The following is a 15822-nucleotide window of genomic DNA, read 5'->3' on the forward strand; positions in this document are numbered from 1 at the left end:
CTTCTTCAGCGTGTGTTTACTTTCTCTCGTAACCATTGCAAACTAATGTACCCTGGGAAAAGGAGTTGGATTCTTCTCATTTGCAAATACCATTAACAGAATTGTGGACCAAATTCCACACACAGCTCCAAATTACACACTCAATTAGGGTCTGATCCAACGCTTATTAAAATCACTGGAAAAATTCCCCCTGACTTTAATGGACTGTAGCTCAGACCTTAGGGAATGGACATTTCCACTGCTGATGATCAGTTTAATCTTTGAGCATGCTGGAATTTACACAATGATAGACTCATAGGGCTCGAAAGGACTTCGGAGGTCACATCTCAAGGCAGGATCAGCTAAATTTATATCTCCCAACAGATGTCTAACCTGTTCTTAAAGGTCAGTGACTGGGACTCCATGGATTGCACTTCCAGGCAATCTTTTTTCGTTAACTATCCTTTCTCTTAAAAAGTTCTTTGCATCTGCTCTAAATCAGTCCTTGCTCCAATCTATGCCCATTACTTCCTGTCCTATTCAAATTAAGTGAGAGCAGATGATTTTCTCTCTCTGTGCCTAGCTTTTAACGTATTTGAAGACTATTACCAAACACATGAGTCAATCTTGTCTTCCTTAAGCGAAATAACCTCAGCTTTTCAATCTGTTCTCATGTTTCAATCTGTCTGTTTTCTGGACCTTAGCCATTACAGGTCCTCTCTTCTGGACTCCCTTCAATCATCCCACATCTTTCCTGAAGGATAGTGCCCAAAACTGGACACAGCACTTCAGTGTACGTCCTGTCAGCGCTTAGTAGAGGGAAAGCGCTTCACGTGTCATGCACAGTCTAGGTACAATGCTTGTCTTTCGCACATCGATATGACATTATTTGATCCTATTTACGTTGTGACCCATTAGAACTGAACCTAGGCATGGTGTGAAAATATAATTTGAGGGCTTCCTGGAACCGCTTAGGAGATGCCAAGGGCAGAATTAGCATTGCAGAGCTGCTACGTGTATTAACAGAGCAAATGAAAGCTGAAATTTGAACCCCGGTTGCCAGGTGAGTTCTCCGATCTGAAACTGAGAAAGACCATGATGTTTGCAAGACCATCAGATTGGGAAAGAGATGTGATGACCACAGGGCACCATTATGCTTTTTCTGCAGAATTACTTCTCAGGTTAAGACTGATATCTAAAAGACAGTTGTTCTCTTCCGGAGGTGAGTTTCAACCACATACTTCTCTTTGTATCCTTAGCTATGTGTACTTGATTTTGGGCTACTTTTTAGCAAAGTGTTTGTGCATTTTTAGAAATGCAACACCAGCAAACAACAACCAACATACACTCACATTCTGTACTTTGTATATTGAATTGTCTCACTACATTCCTCATGAATGTATATGAACTGTAAGAACCATTTACTAAAAGGAAAATGCAAAAATCCATTTCCTTAATAACTTCGTCCTTTATCAAAGGACTAATGGCTTTTAGCACATTTGAAACTGGCTCAGGAAGCATTCGATTCTTTAAATGCTACTTTCAACCACACAGACAAGATACAATTTTTGTCTTGTTTCTACATAAGTTAATGGCCTAAAGCATTTTTGTGTTCAGCAATATAGAATCAGGTCCAAAATATGAAAAGTACATCAAATTTCATGCTGTAGCTATTTATAAGAATGCCATTATGTGCTATTGGCTTCCCTCTACTTGCATATTCAACGTGTGTTGTATGTTTTCATAATAATGTCACCAGGTAAAGAAATACACCGTAGTTGAACAAACTTGAAGATATTCAACTAAGACCAACTTTTCCTTTCTGCAGCAACATTTGACTAGTGCCAGAAATCTTCAATAATAGGGTGGACTGCAATTTTACCTTTGATTTACAATATAACAAGTGGGCCTAAAACTATATATGGAACTCATCAGCAGTCAAGTAAATCATGACTAGAACCTGCTGTATGAACAGTTTTGTATTTCAGAAGATAAACAGCAGCACCAAAAGGGCAGGTATTTCCATACAGAGAAATTAAAACATATTCTTACATTTACACCTTTGCATTTTGCAATATTCACTGACTTAGCAGTGCAGGATGCATGAGATACTTCACAGAGTGAAATCTAGAATTTTCCCATTAACAGGACAAGTAATGTGGCAGTTGGTTGCTTTTTCTGATAGTCTTAATAACACCAAGAAATTGCAAAGGTGGTCGTGATACTGTTTTATTGCAAGACATTTTCAAGTTCAGAATTGGTGAGACTGAATAAACTACCTGCATAATAAACAGCGGAAAACACTATTACGAAACTGAATCTACTCTGCTACTTCTCAGGTACAGAGAGAGTTTATTTACTATTTAATAGCAAACAGTTTTGAAAAAATGTCAAATCATCTCCAAACTGAGATATAACGACAATACTGAACGCGCAGGGTGAAAAACATTAAGATCTACAAACACACAGGAAAAATGTTGACCTCAGGTTAAGCAAATGTTATCCTTTCACAAGCAGTGATGAATATGCTAAAGATAGATATTTCTGGAATGACACCATGATCTCACCAAAATCAGTGCGAGGAGTTCGACTGACTGCAGCAGATCCAAGATTTCATTCCTGAACTGTGCTATAAGGTGTTAAAATGAAATGAATCAGATGTTGGAGCAGGTTGCCAGATATTGCTGATAAACAGCACAGGTGGTGTTTAATAGAAAAAATTACATCGGTCTGGATGTAATAAAAGCATTAGATCAGAAATTATACTAAAGGCAACAAAACAGATGAATGCATTATTAAGGTTCTCAATGTGTTCAGACAACATACATAATTACCATTAATCCACCCACTCGATATTTATGTACTAACTTTGCTGTTACTATAACACAAAAGGAGCAGATTGAAGCTGGACAGGCAAGTGCTGAGCTGGGCTGCTGTGAGGAGGCTGCGAAATCTCTGTCCTTGGAGGTTTTAATGACCCCACAGGACAAAGCCTTGAGCGACCTGGCCTGAAATCAGCTTTGACTCTTCTTTGAGTTGGAAATTGAACTACGGCCCCTCCTGGGGTCCCCTCCAGCCTCAGCAATGCTGTGATGCTCCCTCTGTGAGCCACAGCTTGAGGCTCTGCCCTGTTCTTCGTCCACTCCCTCTCGATATGCTGGTGATAAGGATTAACCCAGTCCTCCTCCAACCCATGCGCATCCCCTGACGTCAGGTACATATATCACGCAACCATGTCTAACAAGGTGTTTGCACTGAAAACCATGCATGGGAAAACCTCTAAGACCTGTTGTCATGTTAAGGAAGGAACTTAACTTCTAATTTGCCTCGGATTTTCTTATACAAGAGATCTATAAAAGAATTAGAAAACAGAGGTATTTCTGTCTTCTAAATCTACAAAGAGGAAGCTGATTTTGGATTTGTACTCTTTTCTGTCATTTTTAAACCCCATTAAAAGGAGAAAAGACAGAACCTTTTGCAGCAGCTCCCCATGTCTTGATTCTTTGCAAGCTGAGACCCGTAAGTTCTTCTGGTATATAATCACCAAGTAATTCTGGAACTGAATTACAATTTCTGGGAAGTGTAGACTGTGGTTTAGTCTTTTGGTGGATTCATGAACAGAAACAGAGAAAGAGTGGAGTTAATAGACTAAGTGTCCATGTTAACAGAAAAAGAAAAAAATGTACTAGTACAGAAAAAACCCCCTCTATCTTCCAGTTCATCTTCCAGATCCCAAGGGTAAGAATGCATAAGCAAAGAGGAACATTGGTTTTGCTAACAAAGCCCAGCAGACCACCAGACAATAACTTTAAATATTGCACTGTAAATAAAGGATGTAATTTAAGATGCTGTTTTATGTGCATCATAAAATAAGTCTGTAGCAGGAAAACTGCAGCCAGAATAGTTGCAGACCTCTAGCAACTTTTTCACATACACGCTACATAATTCCACCTATTGAAGCCAATTCTAATCAGGTAAAACTGCTCTGAAATACTTTTCTACAGCAATTCTCACTTATTTCTTCTTCAGTCATTGATGGTATTAAAAGTCATGTGCGTATTTGCTGCTGGCAAAAGCGGCATGGAGAAAAGCGCTGAAGTAGGCACGTGTGATGGTGGCAGCCCTGGAGCAGGGGCAGGCAGCTGAAATGGAGGGTGAAGGCTCTGCTGGAGCCAAGGCAGAGCCTGAACCTAAATTACGAAGTGGGTCTCCCCTGCTGAATGGCATCACAACTCTTTCTTTGTGATGGCGGCTGAGGTAGAGGTATTCGCCAAACATGCACCATTCGCTTGAAAGTATGGTATCAATGAAAAGGCCTACCATAAAAACACTGTCTGGCAAAAAGTGCAAGCAAGAAGGATGGCAAATATGCCATGTTCCTGCCTAATAATAAATAATGTCTCATATTTCTTTTTTTTGCAAGAGTTCAATCTTTCTCAACATCGACTCCCTATTAATGCTCCTCAGCCTTCACCTAGTGACAGCTTTCGTACTCGAGGGAAGTTTTTGGCCGTTTTCCAGGCCGGTTTGAGAGCTGGGCCCATCCGCCTTGGCGCCGGGGTGCTGTCCGGTGGTAGAGCCGTCTTTAGGCCGGGCCGAGCTGTCTCGACACGGCTACCCGATGGCAGCCATGAGCTGGCTCCAGCGCCTCAAGCCTCACCCGTGAGCAGACAGGACCCAAGCTAGATCCCTCAGCGGCCATAGAGAATTTGAGACTATTTCCCCAACTTCCCTTTACTTTCCCCCTTCCCAACTACCCCCCACCCGACGCCCAGCCTCGCCCTCCTTCCTCCAGCTTCAGGGGAAGGGCCGGTCACACCACCTCTGAACCGAGAGGGCCGCCCTTCCCCACAGCCCCACAGAGCAGGAGCCCGCCTCAGCTCCCCACGCCCGCCTCAGCGTCCCGCCGTGACTACAACTCCCGGCAGGCCCCACGCCCGCCCGTAGCGGCACGCCGGGAGCGGTAGTTCCCCCAGCGACGCTGCGGCCGCCCGAAGCACCGAGCCAGCGGCGCCCTTCCTCTTCCGGCGATCCGCGGCGCACGCGTGCAGCTGCCACCGCCTCTGCCCCAACTCTGTTTGGGGGGGGGGGGAGGGTGGTGTCGCTTCTCCCCGCTCCGCTCCTGCACCCCAGCGGGGGGTGGCGGCTGCGGGGGCCGGGCCGAGGGGTTCCGCTCCAACCGGCGGTGCGGGAGGAGGAGGGGGAAGCCGCTAGGGGCGAGCTGCGCGCGGGCGCATGCGCGCAAGGCGCCTCGCCGCCTCCGCCGCCCTCGTGCCCGCGGAGGGGTGGCGTTGCCGACCGGCCGTTGAGCTAGTCGCGCGGGGGGGGCGGCGAACGGGGCTCGGGGCGGCAGCGCGTGCAGCGGCAGGCGGCAGCGCCCGCCCTTGGCCCGCGCCCCGCCGGCAGCGCCTGCAGCCGCGCGCAGCCACTGCCCGCGCGCCCGCCCGCCCGCCGCGAGGGAGCGGCGCCGCTGCCCGGCCTCCTCCTGCCGCCCCTCCTCCTCCTCCCTCCCACCACTCCTCCTCCCGCCGGAGCGAGCGACCGAGATGGCGGCTGCCGGGGCTCTGGCAAAGCACGAGCAGATCCTGGTGCTCGATCCGCCCACCGACCTCAAATTCAAAGGTGAGGGGGAGCCGGGCGCAGGGGAGGGTGGACAGCGGGACGGCCCAGCTTGGCACGGTGTCCCGTTTCGCCGCGGTGCTGGGCCGCCTCCAGTCGCCTCGGTTTGCTCCCCCCCCGCTCCTCCCTCCCCCGGGCCGCGGTGCCGGGCCCTGCCCGCCCGGGTCCGTCGGGGGATGGGGGGGCGCCGCCGAGCCGGTGAACGGGCTCGGCCGCCGCCATCTTGGGATCCCGCGGGGACTCGAGAGCGTGTCCGCGGCCCCGGCAGCGCTGCGGCCCGGTCCCCGGAGGGTGCCCGCCCGCTCTGCCGGGCGCGGCACTCGGGGGGCCGTCCGTCCCCTCCGGCCCCCGCCAGTGCGCCAGTCCGCCTCCTGCCCCCCCGCGTGTTCCCTGCGTGCCGATGCGGCCGCTGCCGTGTCACCGCTCCGCTCGGGAGGCCCGGCCCTGAGGTAGCGGAGCCCGGCCCGGGGAGGGGGGAGTCGCTCTCCTGTCATTTCTGTGGCTGCGGAGGTCTGCGCGGCCGCCGGTTCCTCTCTGTGAGGTCTCCCTCTGTCTGCAGCGGGAAGGAGAGGCCCCGAAGTGGGCGATTGAAGCCTTGCCGCTGTGCGAGGGAGCAGGGAGGGGAGCCGAGGAGGGAAACTCGCCTGGGAGGCTACTCTCACGTCTGGCCATTTCTCTCTCCCGCGCCCTGGAGGGGCGGCTGTGGGCACTTGTCAGAGCCCAGCCCCTGGCCCCCGCCGGTCTCCCCGCGGGGCCGGTGCGGTTTTGCACCATCACTCCAGGGGTATGGGACCAGGCGATGTGCAGGCGCTCGCACCCTCTCCCTGATGCAGCCTGTCCCGCTGGCCTGGCGAATGACCCCGCCCTTTCCCCCAAGTTGTTATGTTTCAGGCAGGTTCTCGGTACGTAAACAGGCAGCTCGCTCCTTCCTTGGGAACGAAGGAAAGGAATGCGTGCATTTCGGAAGTTTCTGCGTATCGGGTATTGCGTGCCGACCGCAGGACTGTGACCGGCATAATACACTTCTGTCAAAATAGGTCCTAGTTAGTGCTGTTATCATGTGGGATTTTTTTTTCTCTCCTAATAAATTAGATAGTTGTGAAAAGCGAAGGCTCTTCCAAAGATGAGTGATCCCTGAAAGGTAGGGGCATAAAAAAAAGCATGATAGAATAAGTAGTTTTCAGTAGTATCCTGTCATTTTATTTTATGCCCATAAGGGGCATTCAGAAAAATCTCAGAATGTTTCAGAACTAGAATCTGCAATACTAGATTTTTCTTTTTTAAAGCTGTTAATGTTATCTGCACTTACATTTAAAATTTTGTGATTAGTGTCAACACATGCACTTGCCTAATCCTATGAATACTTCTATTTTATTTTCCATTTTTAGTAGACTAATTTTTCATTGTTTTAGAGGTACAGAGTGGAATTTATGAGGTTGTAAAAATCTTTAAATGGACAATTAGAACAAATTAATGTTTATATTAGAGAAGGACACTCTATTCCCCCAAAATACCTTTGGCTGGCCTGGCTTTTAGAAATAAAACTTAAGTCTGGTTTATCAACGAGATTTTTAACAAACTCTGCTTGTTTTATTGATGCATCAAATCAATTAAAACCCAAAATCTGATTACACGTATTAATTTCTTAATAGCTTCAATTTTTAAATTGCACATTCATAGACAGAGTCAAAACCGTAGCGGGAACTTATCCTTTTTCATTTCTATTTTGTGTTGTTAAAATGCTGCCAGGTCTGCCTGCACTCAGATTTCAATACACTGTATTCTTATTGCAAGAACAGGTTGGAGGAAAATGCATGTTTGTTTGGTTTTTTTAAGGAAACATGCTACTGTGTCTAATTTGAAACTTTCAGATGTTGAGTTACTTCCAGCTTGAAGACAAGCTGTATTTATGTGATTTCAAACAAAGTGTTGATACAGGGAATATAGAATAAATACTAGATTAGAATTTGTTTGTTTGAACCTATTGTCAATCAGTGATTTTTATTGTCGTGTGTGTTTATGTACTTAGAGCACAAAATATGTATTCTTTAGGCATAAACTTTGGTTTCAGTCTAATGCATATATTAAGAAAATTTCTGTAGACCAGACTAAGCAAAAACAAAATCTGAAGCATAATGAGACTGCAGCCAATATTCCCTGGAAAGCACTGTCTATTACTATATTATTATAGTAATATACTATAGAAAGATCTATCTACTGAGAGCATTGAATGCACTCTGAAACATTTTCTAACTGCATATTTTTGAGGTGTTTAAAAAGGTTTGTGGACCACAGACAGTAATTCAGTTCTAAAGTATTGCATTGAAGAGTACAATATTGGCTCAAGGGAATCCCAAGAGTTATCTTTTTAAAAGTAATTGGTCAGTAAGAGAATGTATGACTTGGAATAAGTGTAACTTAGTGTAGGAAAATCATATATCTTTGTTGTTTTTTTTTTTCAGTGTGGCTAGTTATGCAAAGTTATTTTATTAGGAAATTTATCCATTATTACTGTTTACCTAATACTGTTGATGGATATGTAACAGAGATATAGGTTAAGTCTAAACATCTGAACTGAACAAATAGTTTTGTTGGTTTTCTGGCCTCAGGAACATGTATAGGATTTGCTGACCTTTAGGCTAACAGTGAAATGTGTTAATATGCCTCTGTGCAAACAGTGATTTAAAAGTACATAGGACTTATCTTAAGGAGTTTTTGGCAAGGTTTTAAATTCATCATTGTCTGATGAAACTCTCCCTGGTTGGGTTTTTTATTTTTCTAATCTACTTTACTCAATCAGCAAAAATAAGGTCTATAATACATTTATTCTGAATTTTATTGCACACAATTCAGGGGGAGGTCTAAAGAACATGTCCCGTGGTGGTTAACACTTTACATATATCCCTTGGTGACGAAAGATTAGAATTATGTTTTTATAGTACTTTGAATTCCTAGAAATTTTAGTCATTAATAGCACTTTGTAGTCATGGTTAATTCCCTCTGCTTCTATGATAATTAGGTTTCTTTGGATTGTGGAACCATCAGGAATACCTAAGGAAAACCACAAAACTAATAAGTACATTTCAGAGTGTTGTGCAAATGTGACAAGGGGAAAAATTGTACTTAAAAGTGATGAAACCAAGAGGCAGTTGATACGCTACGTAATACCACTTTCAGAGACTCAATATGGAGCACTGAGAATTTGCTTCATAGTTCTTGTATCCAGGTCTTCAACCCTATTACTCCAGTAGGTTAGCTTTCTTCTGTATTTTAGTCTAATGTATTTTGTTTAGCTTCTCAAATCTGAAGTTGTGTGGGTTTGTTGCGGACTGGATTGGAAGAATTGTAATATGAGACACTTAAAAGCAACTAATTTGGAAGGTGGAACATCTGCTTCTTATTGGGGTCTTTTCATGTGACTCATGCACATAATCACTGTCTGTAGCTCTAGTTCAGTGAAGATTATGGTAATCTGGAATTGGTTCCTTGTGAGTAAATAGATTTTTTAAATATTTTTTTAAAACGGTTGCGTAGATAAATAGCAGCACTTGAAGTTTTCAGTTCAAGGATTTCTAACATTGTTATGGGAACCAGGTCTTCCTTATGTCCAAGAAGCCAGTTTTGCAGTTGTAAGTAACGTGTATTTAAATGGGTCTTGGATGATGGTTCTTTTAAGAGGTTTTAGAAACCTTTGCCAAATCTTTAAATCAGTCATAAGACATGCTTCTGCAACGCCTAATTGCAAATCAACACTAGTTGATTTCATGAGCCTTGGAAGATTAGTAGACAGTGTTCAGAATTTGAATTTCATGTGATTCAGAGGTGTCTGACTAGCAGTAGTCAAACTTTATAAAAATGTCTGAATATTCTAAATTGATGTCCTTTATTGAAGTTCTTGCTACAAGTGTGTGAAATCCAGTTATGTTACATTTGTAAAGGTCTCAAAATAACAAGGCACATTTCCTTTTTTTTTTTTTTTTATTACCTTGAGGCTAGAAATAAGTCAGCAAGTAAGCAGACTAAAATTAACTTTTGAGCATGTCTGTGTGCAATAAGTTTTGCCTTTGGTGGTTTGAGTTACAGGGAGAGATCAACATAACATCTGTTTAATTTCTGATTGTTAATCTGATTAATAATCTAGGACTATTAGTGTATAAAATCAGCTATCAGGTGGTAGTGTTCCTGGTGAAGTAGAGAACACAAGTATTACAGCTCATTCTGAAATGCAGATTTCTATGACCTTTTAAATAATACAAAAATATTGCTGTAGATTATTTTGTAATCATTGCATTGCTGTTGGTAACATTGAAAGCCATAGGCTACGTGTTGCTGCAAATCGAGAAGGTGGAATTTAAAGGTAAAAATAGCTCAACGTTAAATCTATCCCCTGCTCTGAAGGTCTGTTGCCAGAATTGGCCCAGGATATCTTTTAGTGTAGGCAGGGTTTGAAGTCCTCAAATGTGATCTTGCTGCCTTATTTGTGTGTGTCTTGATTATGTCAAATTTTATGCCTGTTTTCACTCCATTCAAAGTATCAGCAAATTTTTGATGTCCCAGCTTTCTAAGATAGGTTAACAAAAAGGTGATTGGGATGTCAATTTTCTGGTATCTTCATTCAAGAACATTTTTGAAACTAAACAATGGGAGTGCTGAGGGGGAAAACTGGTTCTAAGTGATTACTAACACAGTTGTGGCTTTTTGATACTTTGAAATAATTCCATTTAAGTTAATATTTTTGCTGGCTGAATATTGTGTAATGACAAAGATTGACCATCCCAGAGAATGACTCAGTATTCAACAAGTAGTCTTTGACGTCTTTCTTTTTTTTTTAAATCCAAGAAGGATTTCTGGAATTGTTTATTCTTTCTATATATCTGTACTTCTATCCATTGTTTCCTGGCTCAAATGTGATATTTTTTAGTATCCTATTTTTTTTTAATAATGATAAGTATTAATGAAAATTGAGACACAAAATGATTAGTGGGAATGTGTTGAGGAAGAGAAAGGAAGATAATTTTTTTACCAGTTGTTGCTTATAAGGTGATACTATGTTAATACATATGTCTATTACAGTGTTAGACTGTATTTAAAACTGACTAATAAAAAGGAGTTGCATTGATCTGTGAAGTCAGGTGTAATATAGGTGTTAGATTATATTTTGGCAGATCTAGTTTGCCATTTGTTTTAAGATTCATAAATGGAAGATTTTTTTCCTGTGATGACAGAGGTATACAGCAGCAAAGATTTGGAAGTTTTGTGCTTTACCTGCAATTTGTAGGACTCGGTTTTACTTGATATTACATCCTGACTAAACAGAGAAACACTAAGCAAACCTCACTGTCTTGTACTTCTACTGCAGTCATTGGTATAAAAGCTTCACCTTTACATTGTGATTAGTATAAAGTGCCTACTCATTCTGCTTGTTGATAGCCTAAGCAAGTGTTCTAGATCACTGTAATACCTCATTATTAATACTGTAAAAAATACTGCATTATACATGAACACTGTACCATTGTTCAAGGCCAAGTTGCAAAGTAGAGACTTACCATTAACAAGAGGAGCTGTTTTATGCATCAGTTAATAGGTCTGAATATTTAGTGCACTGACTGTCCATTGTGGTATTTTAAATTGTTCCTGTTTTGATTTGACTGTGGTTTGTGAATATGTTTTACTTTCTGATCAACTTTGTCTTTTGGAGATGTTTGTTTACCAGATCTTTGTGAACATCAGTCATTAAAGGGTTATTAAATACTCATCTTACAAGCCATAATTTCAAGTTGGAAAAGGCTGCTGAAGACCACTTGCTGTGTGTAAGGTGGAAAAAAAAATCACTGACTAATTAGATAAGTATTACATTTTCCAGTGTGAAAGCTGTCAAATTACAAGGCTTTTATTGTCAGATGAGCCAGATAAGTCTGTATAAGCCAATTCCTTTAAAAAGAAAAAAAATCAGCAAAATTACTCTAATAAAGTAATTTCTGATGTGGTCTTGTTGAAAATAAAAATGCTGAAACACAAGTTAGAATTTTAGTAACTTTGTTTTCCTTAAGGTAGTAAGACTTTATCTGGTGCATAATGATCTTGGCCTCTTTAGCTTCTGTTGCCTTTTAGTGGTTTTTGTTTGTCTTGTATACAGTTATTTCATTGCATTGAAATTATTTGGCAATGTAGATATAATTTCATTTTATGGTTTGAAAGTATTTAGAAATACATAGTTATGTAAATTAAAATAAATACTTTCAGTTTATTTCTGTATGAACAAGGTCTTGAGAGTTAAAATACTTTGCTAAGTGTTTTCCTAGTGTAGGACTTGAGACGTTTGTTTTTTAATAAAATGAATAAGGAAGAAAAGAAAAAGAAAAATGATTGTTTGCCTGAATTCTAAAAAGATAGTCACATCAGAATTTTTCCCTCCTGTTTCTCTCAAAATGTGGTCTCACTTGAAGTAATTCTTAATTTGACACTTCAGTGCTTGAATAGGTCTGACCTTGATAGTATGCAAAGCCTTAGACTAAAGAATAATTAAAGACATGGAGGTAAATGGAACATGGAATAAAATGCAGCATGAGTCTCCGTGGTAGAATATGGCATTCTGATCTGAGAACTTCTCTCTCTCTCTCTCTCTCTGTCTCTTTTTTGATCTCTTCTGTGTGCACCCCCCGAAACAAAATCTGATGTTACAACTGTAATTACTGGATATCTTTATTTCATAGAATGGGTTAGTTTGGAAGGGACTATAAAGATCATCTTGTTCACACACACACCCTGCCATGGTCAGAGACACCCTCCACTAGATCAGGTTGCTCAAAGCCCCATCCAACCTGGCCTTGAATCCTTCCAGGGAGAGGGCATCCACAACTTCTCTGGGCAACCTCTTCCGGTGCCTCACCACCCTCATCATAAGAAATTTCTTCCTCATGTCCAATCTGAACCTACTCTCTTTTCATTTTTAACTCCATTGCCCCTTGTCCTGTCACTGCAGGCCCTGGTAAAGTCTTTCTCTTTCTTACAAACCCCCTTTATATATTGAAAGGCTGCAATAAGGTCTCCCTAGAGCATTCTCTTCTCTAGGCTGACCCACCACAACTCTTTCAGTCTTTCTTCACAGGAGAGCTCTTCTAGCCTTCTGATCATTTTTGTGGGCCCCCTCTGGACCTCACCCTTAACAGGTTCATATCTTTTTTTGTACTGGGTGTCCCACAGCTGGATGCAGTACTCTAAGGGAGGTCTTTCATGAGAGCAGAGTAGAGGGGAACAATCACTGTGCGTCTTTTTATGCAGCCCAGGATACAATTGCCTTTCTGGGCTGTGAGTGCATATTGCCACCTCATGTCCAATTTTTCATCCACCAGTATCCTCAAGTCCTTCTCCACAGGGCTGCTCTCAATCCATGCATCCCCCAGTCTGTGCTGATATTGGGGATCGCCCTGACCCATGTGCAGGACCTTGCACTTGACCTTGTTGAAATTTGTGAAGTTTGCATGGGCCCACTCCTCAGGCCTGCCAATGTCCCTTTGGATGGCATCCCTTCCCTCAAGCGTATCAACATCACCACTCAGCTTGGTGTCATCTCCAAACTTGCTGAGGGTGCGCTCAATCCCACTGTCTATGCCTGAAGACTGAATAATGTTGTTCCCAGTAGGGACCCTTGAGGGACACCACTCATTACTGGTTTCCACTTGGGCACTGAGGCACTGACTCTTAACTCTTTGGACACCCAGCCAGTTCCTTATCCATCTAACAGTGGATCCAGCAAACCCATATCTCTCCATTTTAGAGGTAAGAATGTTGTGCAGAACCGTATCAAAGGCCTTACAGAAGTTCAGGTAGGTGACATCCATAGCTCTTCCCTTGTCCATTGATGCAGTCAGTCCATTTTAAGAGGCCACTAGATTAGTCAGACATGATTTGCCCTTGGTGAAGCCATGTTGACTGCCTGTAATGTTTCTGCATGTTGGCTCTCTCTTCCATACATTTTGACATATCTTCCAGGAGGGTTTGTTTCATGATCTGAATATTGATTATTTGATGCGGAGATATCTGCAAAACTAATAATTTAATTGCAGGTAAAAAAGCTTAGTGGAAAAATGTAGAGAAGGGACAAGCTATTAAATAAACTGCAGCACAGCTGGTGGGCTATTAGAAGCTTAATAAAGACATTTCTAAAGGATGGACAGTGTTTTGTTTGAACTTGGTTTAGTGTCTTCAATAATGACCTTTGCATGGTTGGGACTGTGCAGGTAGAGCTCATTTGTAATGCGGAATTAGGAGACATGATGAATGCAAAAAATTGTGCATTTGATGTGCGCTAATAATAGAACTGCTGTTTTCTCATTTTAGTTGGACGTGATGAAGCAGTAAAACTAGAGACTAGTACTTAATCATGGGTTTATTGCAAGTGTGACAAGTCATGAAACAGAGCAAATATGAGACTTTAGTTTTTTTGTGAGAGAAGTATTCATGTCAAGGTTTATGGCATTGATGAAGCTTTACCTGAATGCAGCCCTGGCAACACCTTGTCAGAGAAGATGAACCCAAATGGGAATGGTGCAAAGGAAAAATTATTAACATAAGTGAAGTAGAATAGCTTGGCTTGTTTGTCTTAGCAAAATGAAGGTGATCTGATTGCTATCTATAAATACATCAGAAGAGGTAAGCCCTGGGGGAAAAAAAAGCTACATAGGCTAAAGGGTAGGATTGGTACAGAAATGAATTGGCATAAAATGGCTGTGAATGTATTTAGATCATTAGAAACTAGTTGAATTTCAAATCTGAATCGTGTCAGTGTGAACTAACCTAAAAATTACATGGGAAAAAATAATTTTAAATTCATTAGATATCATCTTACAAAGTGGTTTGTTTCATGTAGGCTTTAGAAGATGTCCACAGGTCATGAGGTTACAATGTTCCTGAAAGCTTGGTAGGAACAGTGGTGGTACCTCCTTATGTACTTAAGCTAGAAGCCAGTATGTCATTTTATGTTCCAAGACATTAGAATTGCTTGGCTGAGATACATGTTTAATGTTCGACTTTTTTTTTTTTTTTTTTGAAAGAAGGGATGTTTATAGATTTTGAAATCATATACTTAGGACTAACTGTGCCATCTGTGAAGTAAACTTAATAATTGTAATCCATAGGAATATGATGTTAATTTAACATGTTTAATATGTTAACAGCATGATGTTAATATGGCCTCTAAATCTAATAAACCCAATAAAAAGAAAATTGTTTGGTTTTTAATTTGGATGTCTGCTAGACACGTTCCATGTTACAGCTCAAGTTAGACCTCTAGCTGTTTCTATAGAAGTGAGATGACTGGTCCTGGAAAGCGTGGCTCAGTACTGTGATGTGAAGGTAATGCAGGAATGGAGTTTGTGATCCTGTCTGAGTGACAAGACTGTGACTGAATGCAACTTTTATTTAAAGCAGATGTTTGTTTTCCTGAGTGACTGTGGGATATGCTGTACTTGGCTTTCAGAGATTTGGGAGATGGAGACCTGTAGTCCGTCCTTCCAGAGAATGAAAGGTCACCCTGAAACTGAAGTTCATGTCTTTGGGAGGTAGTCCAGTATTAGTTAGACCTGTCTGTAGGAAGTTTTAATGTTTGATATATATAAGCCTGTTTAGACTGGGCTCTGTGTTATGTGCTGAGGTTGGACACCATGTAACAGTCAAACACCTAAGATTGGGTTTTTAAAAAACTTTCTGGGATTTTGTACACACTGGGAGAAGTGGGGAATGGATTTATTTTTAAAGTTACTTTGTTACACTTTTAATACTACTTGCAAGGAAACTGATGAAAAACGCGAGAGCTCTGGTGTTCTGTTGAATGTTTGAATCTGGCCTCAGATACCCAGTTCTTAGAGCACAGTGGGAAAATTGTTAGGTAACAGCTTTTGGTCAGGTCTTCTGTGGAAAGACTGATTTTCTGTGTGCCACTGCAGCTGCCATCTGAGACGATTACAAGTATACTGATTATAGCTGTAGAGTTTGAAGTGCATCTTACATGTTGCAATGCAGATCAGAAAGGTGTATCCAATTGGAAATTATGAATTTGAGGATGCATACATATTTTAAGCTGCTGAATATTTAAATATTTTAAACGGCAGATCTGGGCTTTTCAGCATCACTGAAACCTTTTCTAAGCTATAGCAGGTTAAAATACAAGTTCAAAAGGAAAAAGAAAGGGAAGAGTTACTTGTTTGTTTAATTTTGTTGTTCGAA

The 15822-nt window shown here is 41.9% G+C and overlaps 1 protein-coding gene and 1 long non-coding RNA gene across 2 annotated transcripts in view; one reads left to right on the plus strand and one right to left on the minus strand.

Annotated features, from left to right (window-relative positions):
- Positions 1–15822, minus strand: part of LOC142600403 (uncharacterized) — a 179363-nt gene that overhangs the window by 49143 nt on the left and 114398 nt on the right. The gene's annotated exons all lie outside the window — the stretch shown is intronic.
- VAPA (VAMP associated protein A) overlaps positions 5202–15822 on the plus strand; it is a 36333-nt gene continuing 25712 nt past the window's right edge. The window contains exon 1 of the mRNA XM_075744470.1: positions 5202–5601. Within this exon, the coding sequence (XP_075600585.1) occupies positions 5526–5601 (76 nt within the window). The 5' untranslated portion in view covers positions 5202–5525. The remainder of the gene's footprint in view (positions 5602–15822) is intronic.

The sequence above is a fragment of the Balearica regulorum genome, chromosome 2, assembly GCF_011004875.1.
Source record: "Balearica regulorum gibbericeps isolate bBalReg1 chromosome 2, bBalReg1.pri, whole genome shotgun sequence".
Taxonomy (NCBI): Eukaryota; Metazoa; Chordata; class Aves; order Gruiformes; family Gruidae; genus Balearica; species Balearica regulorum.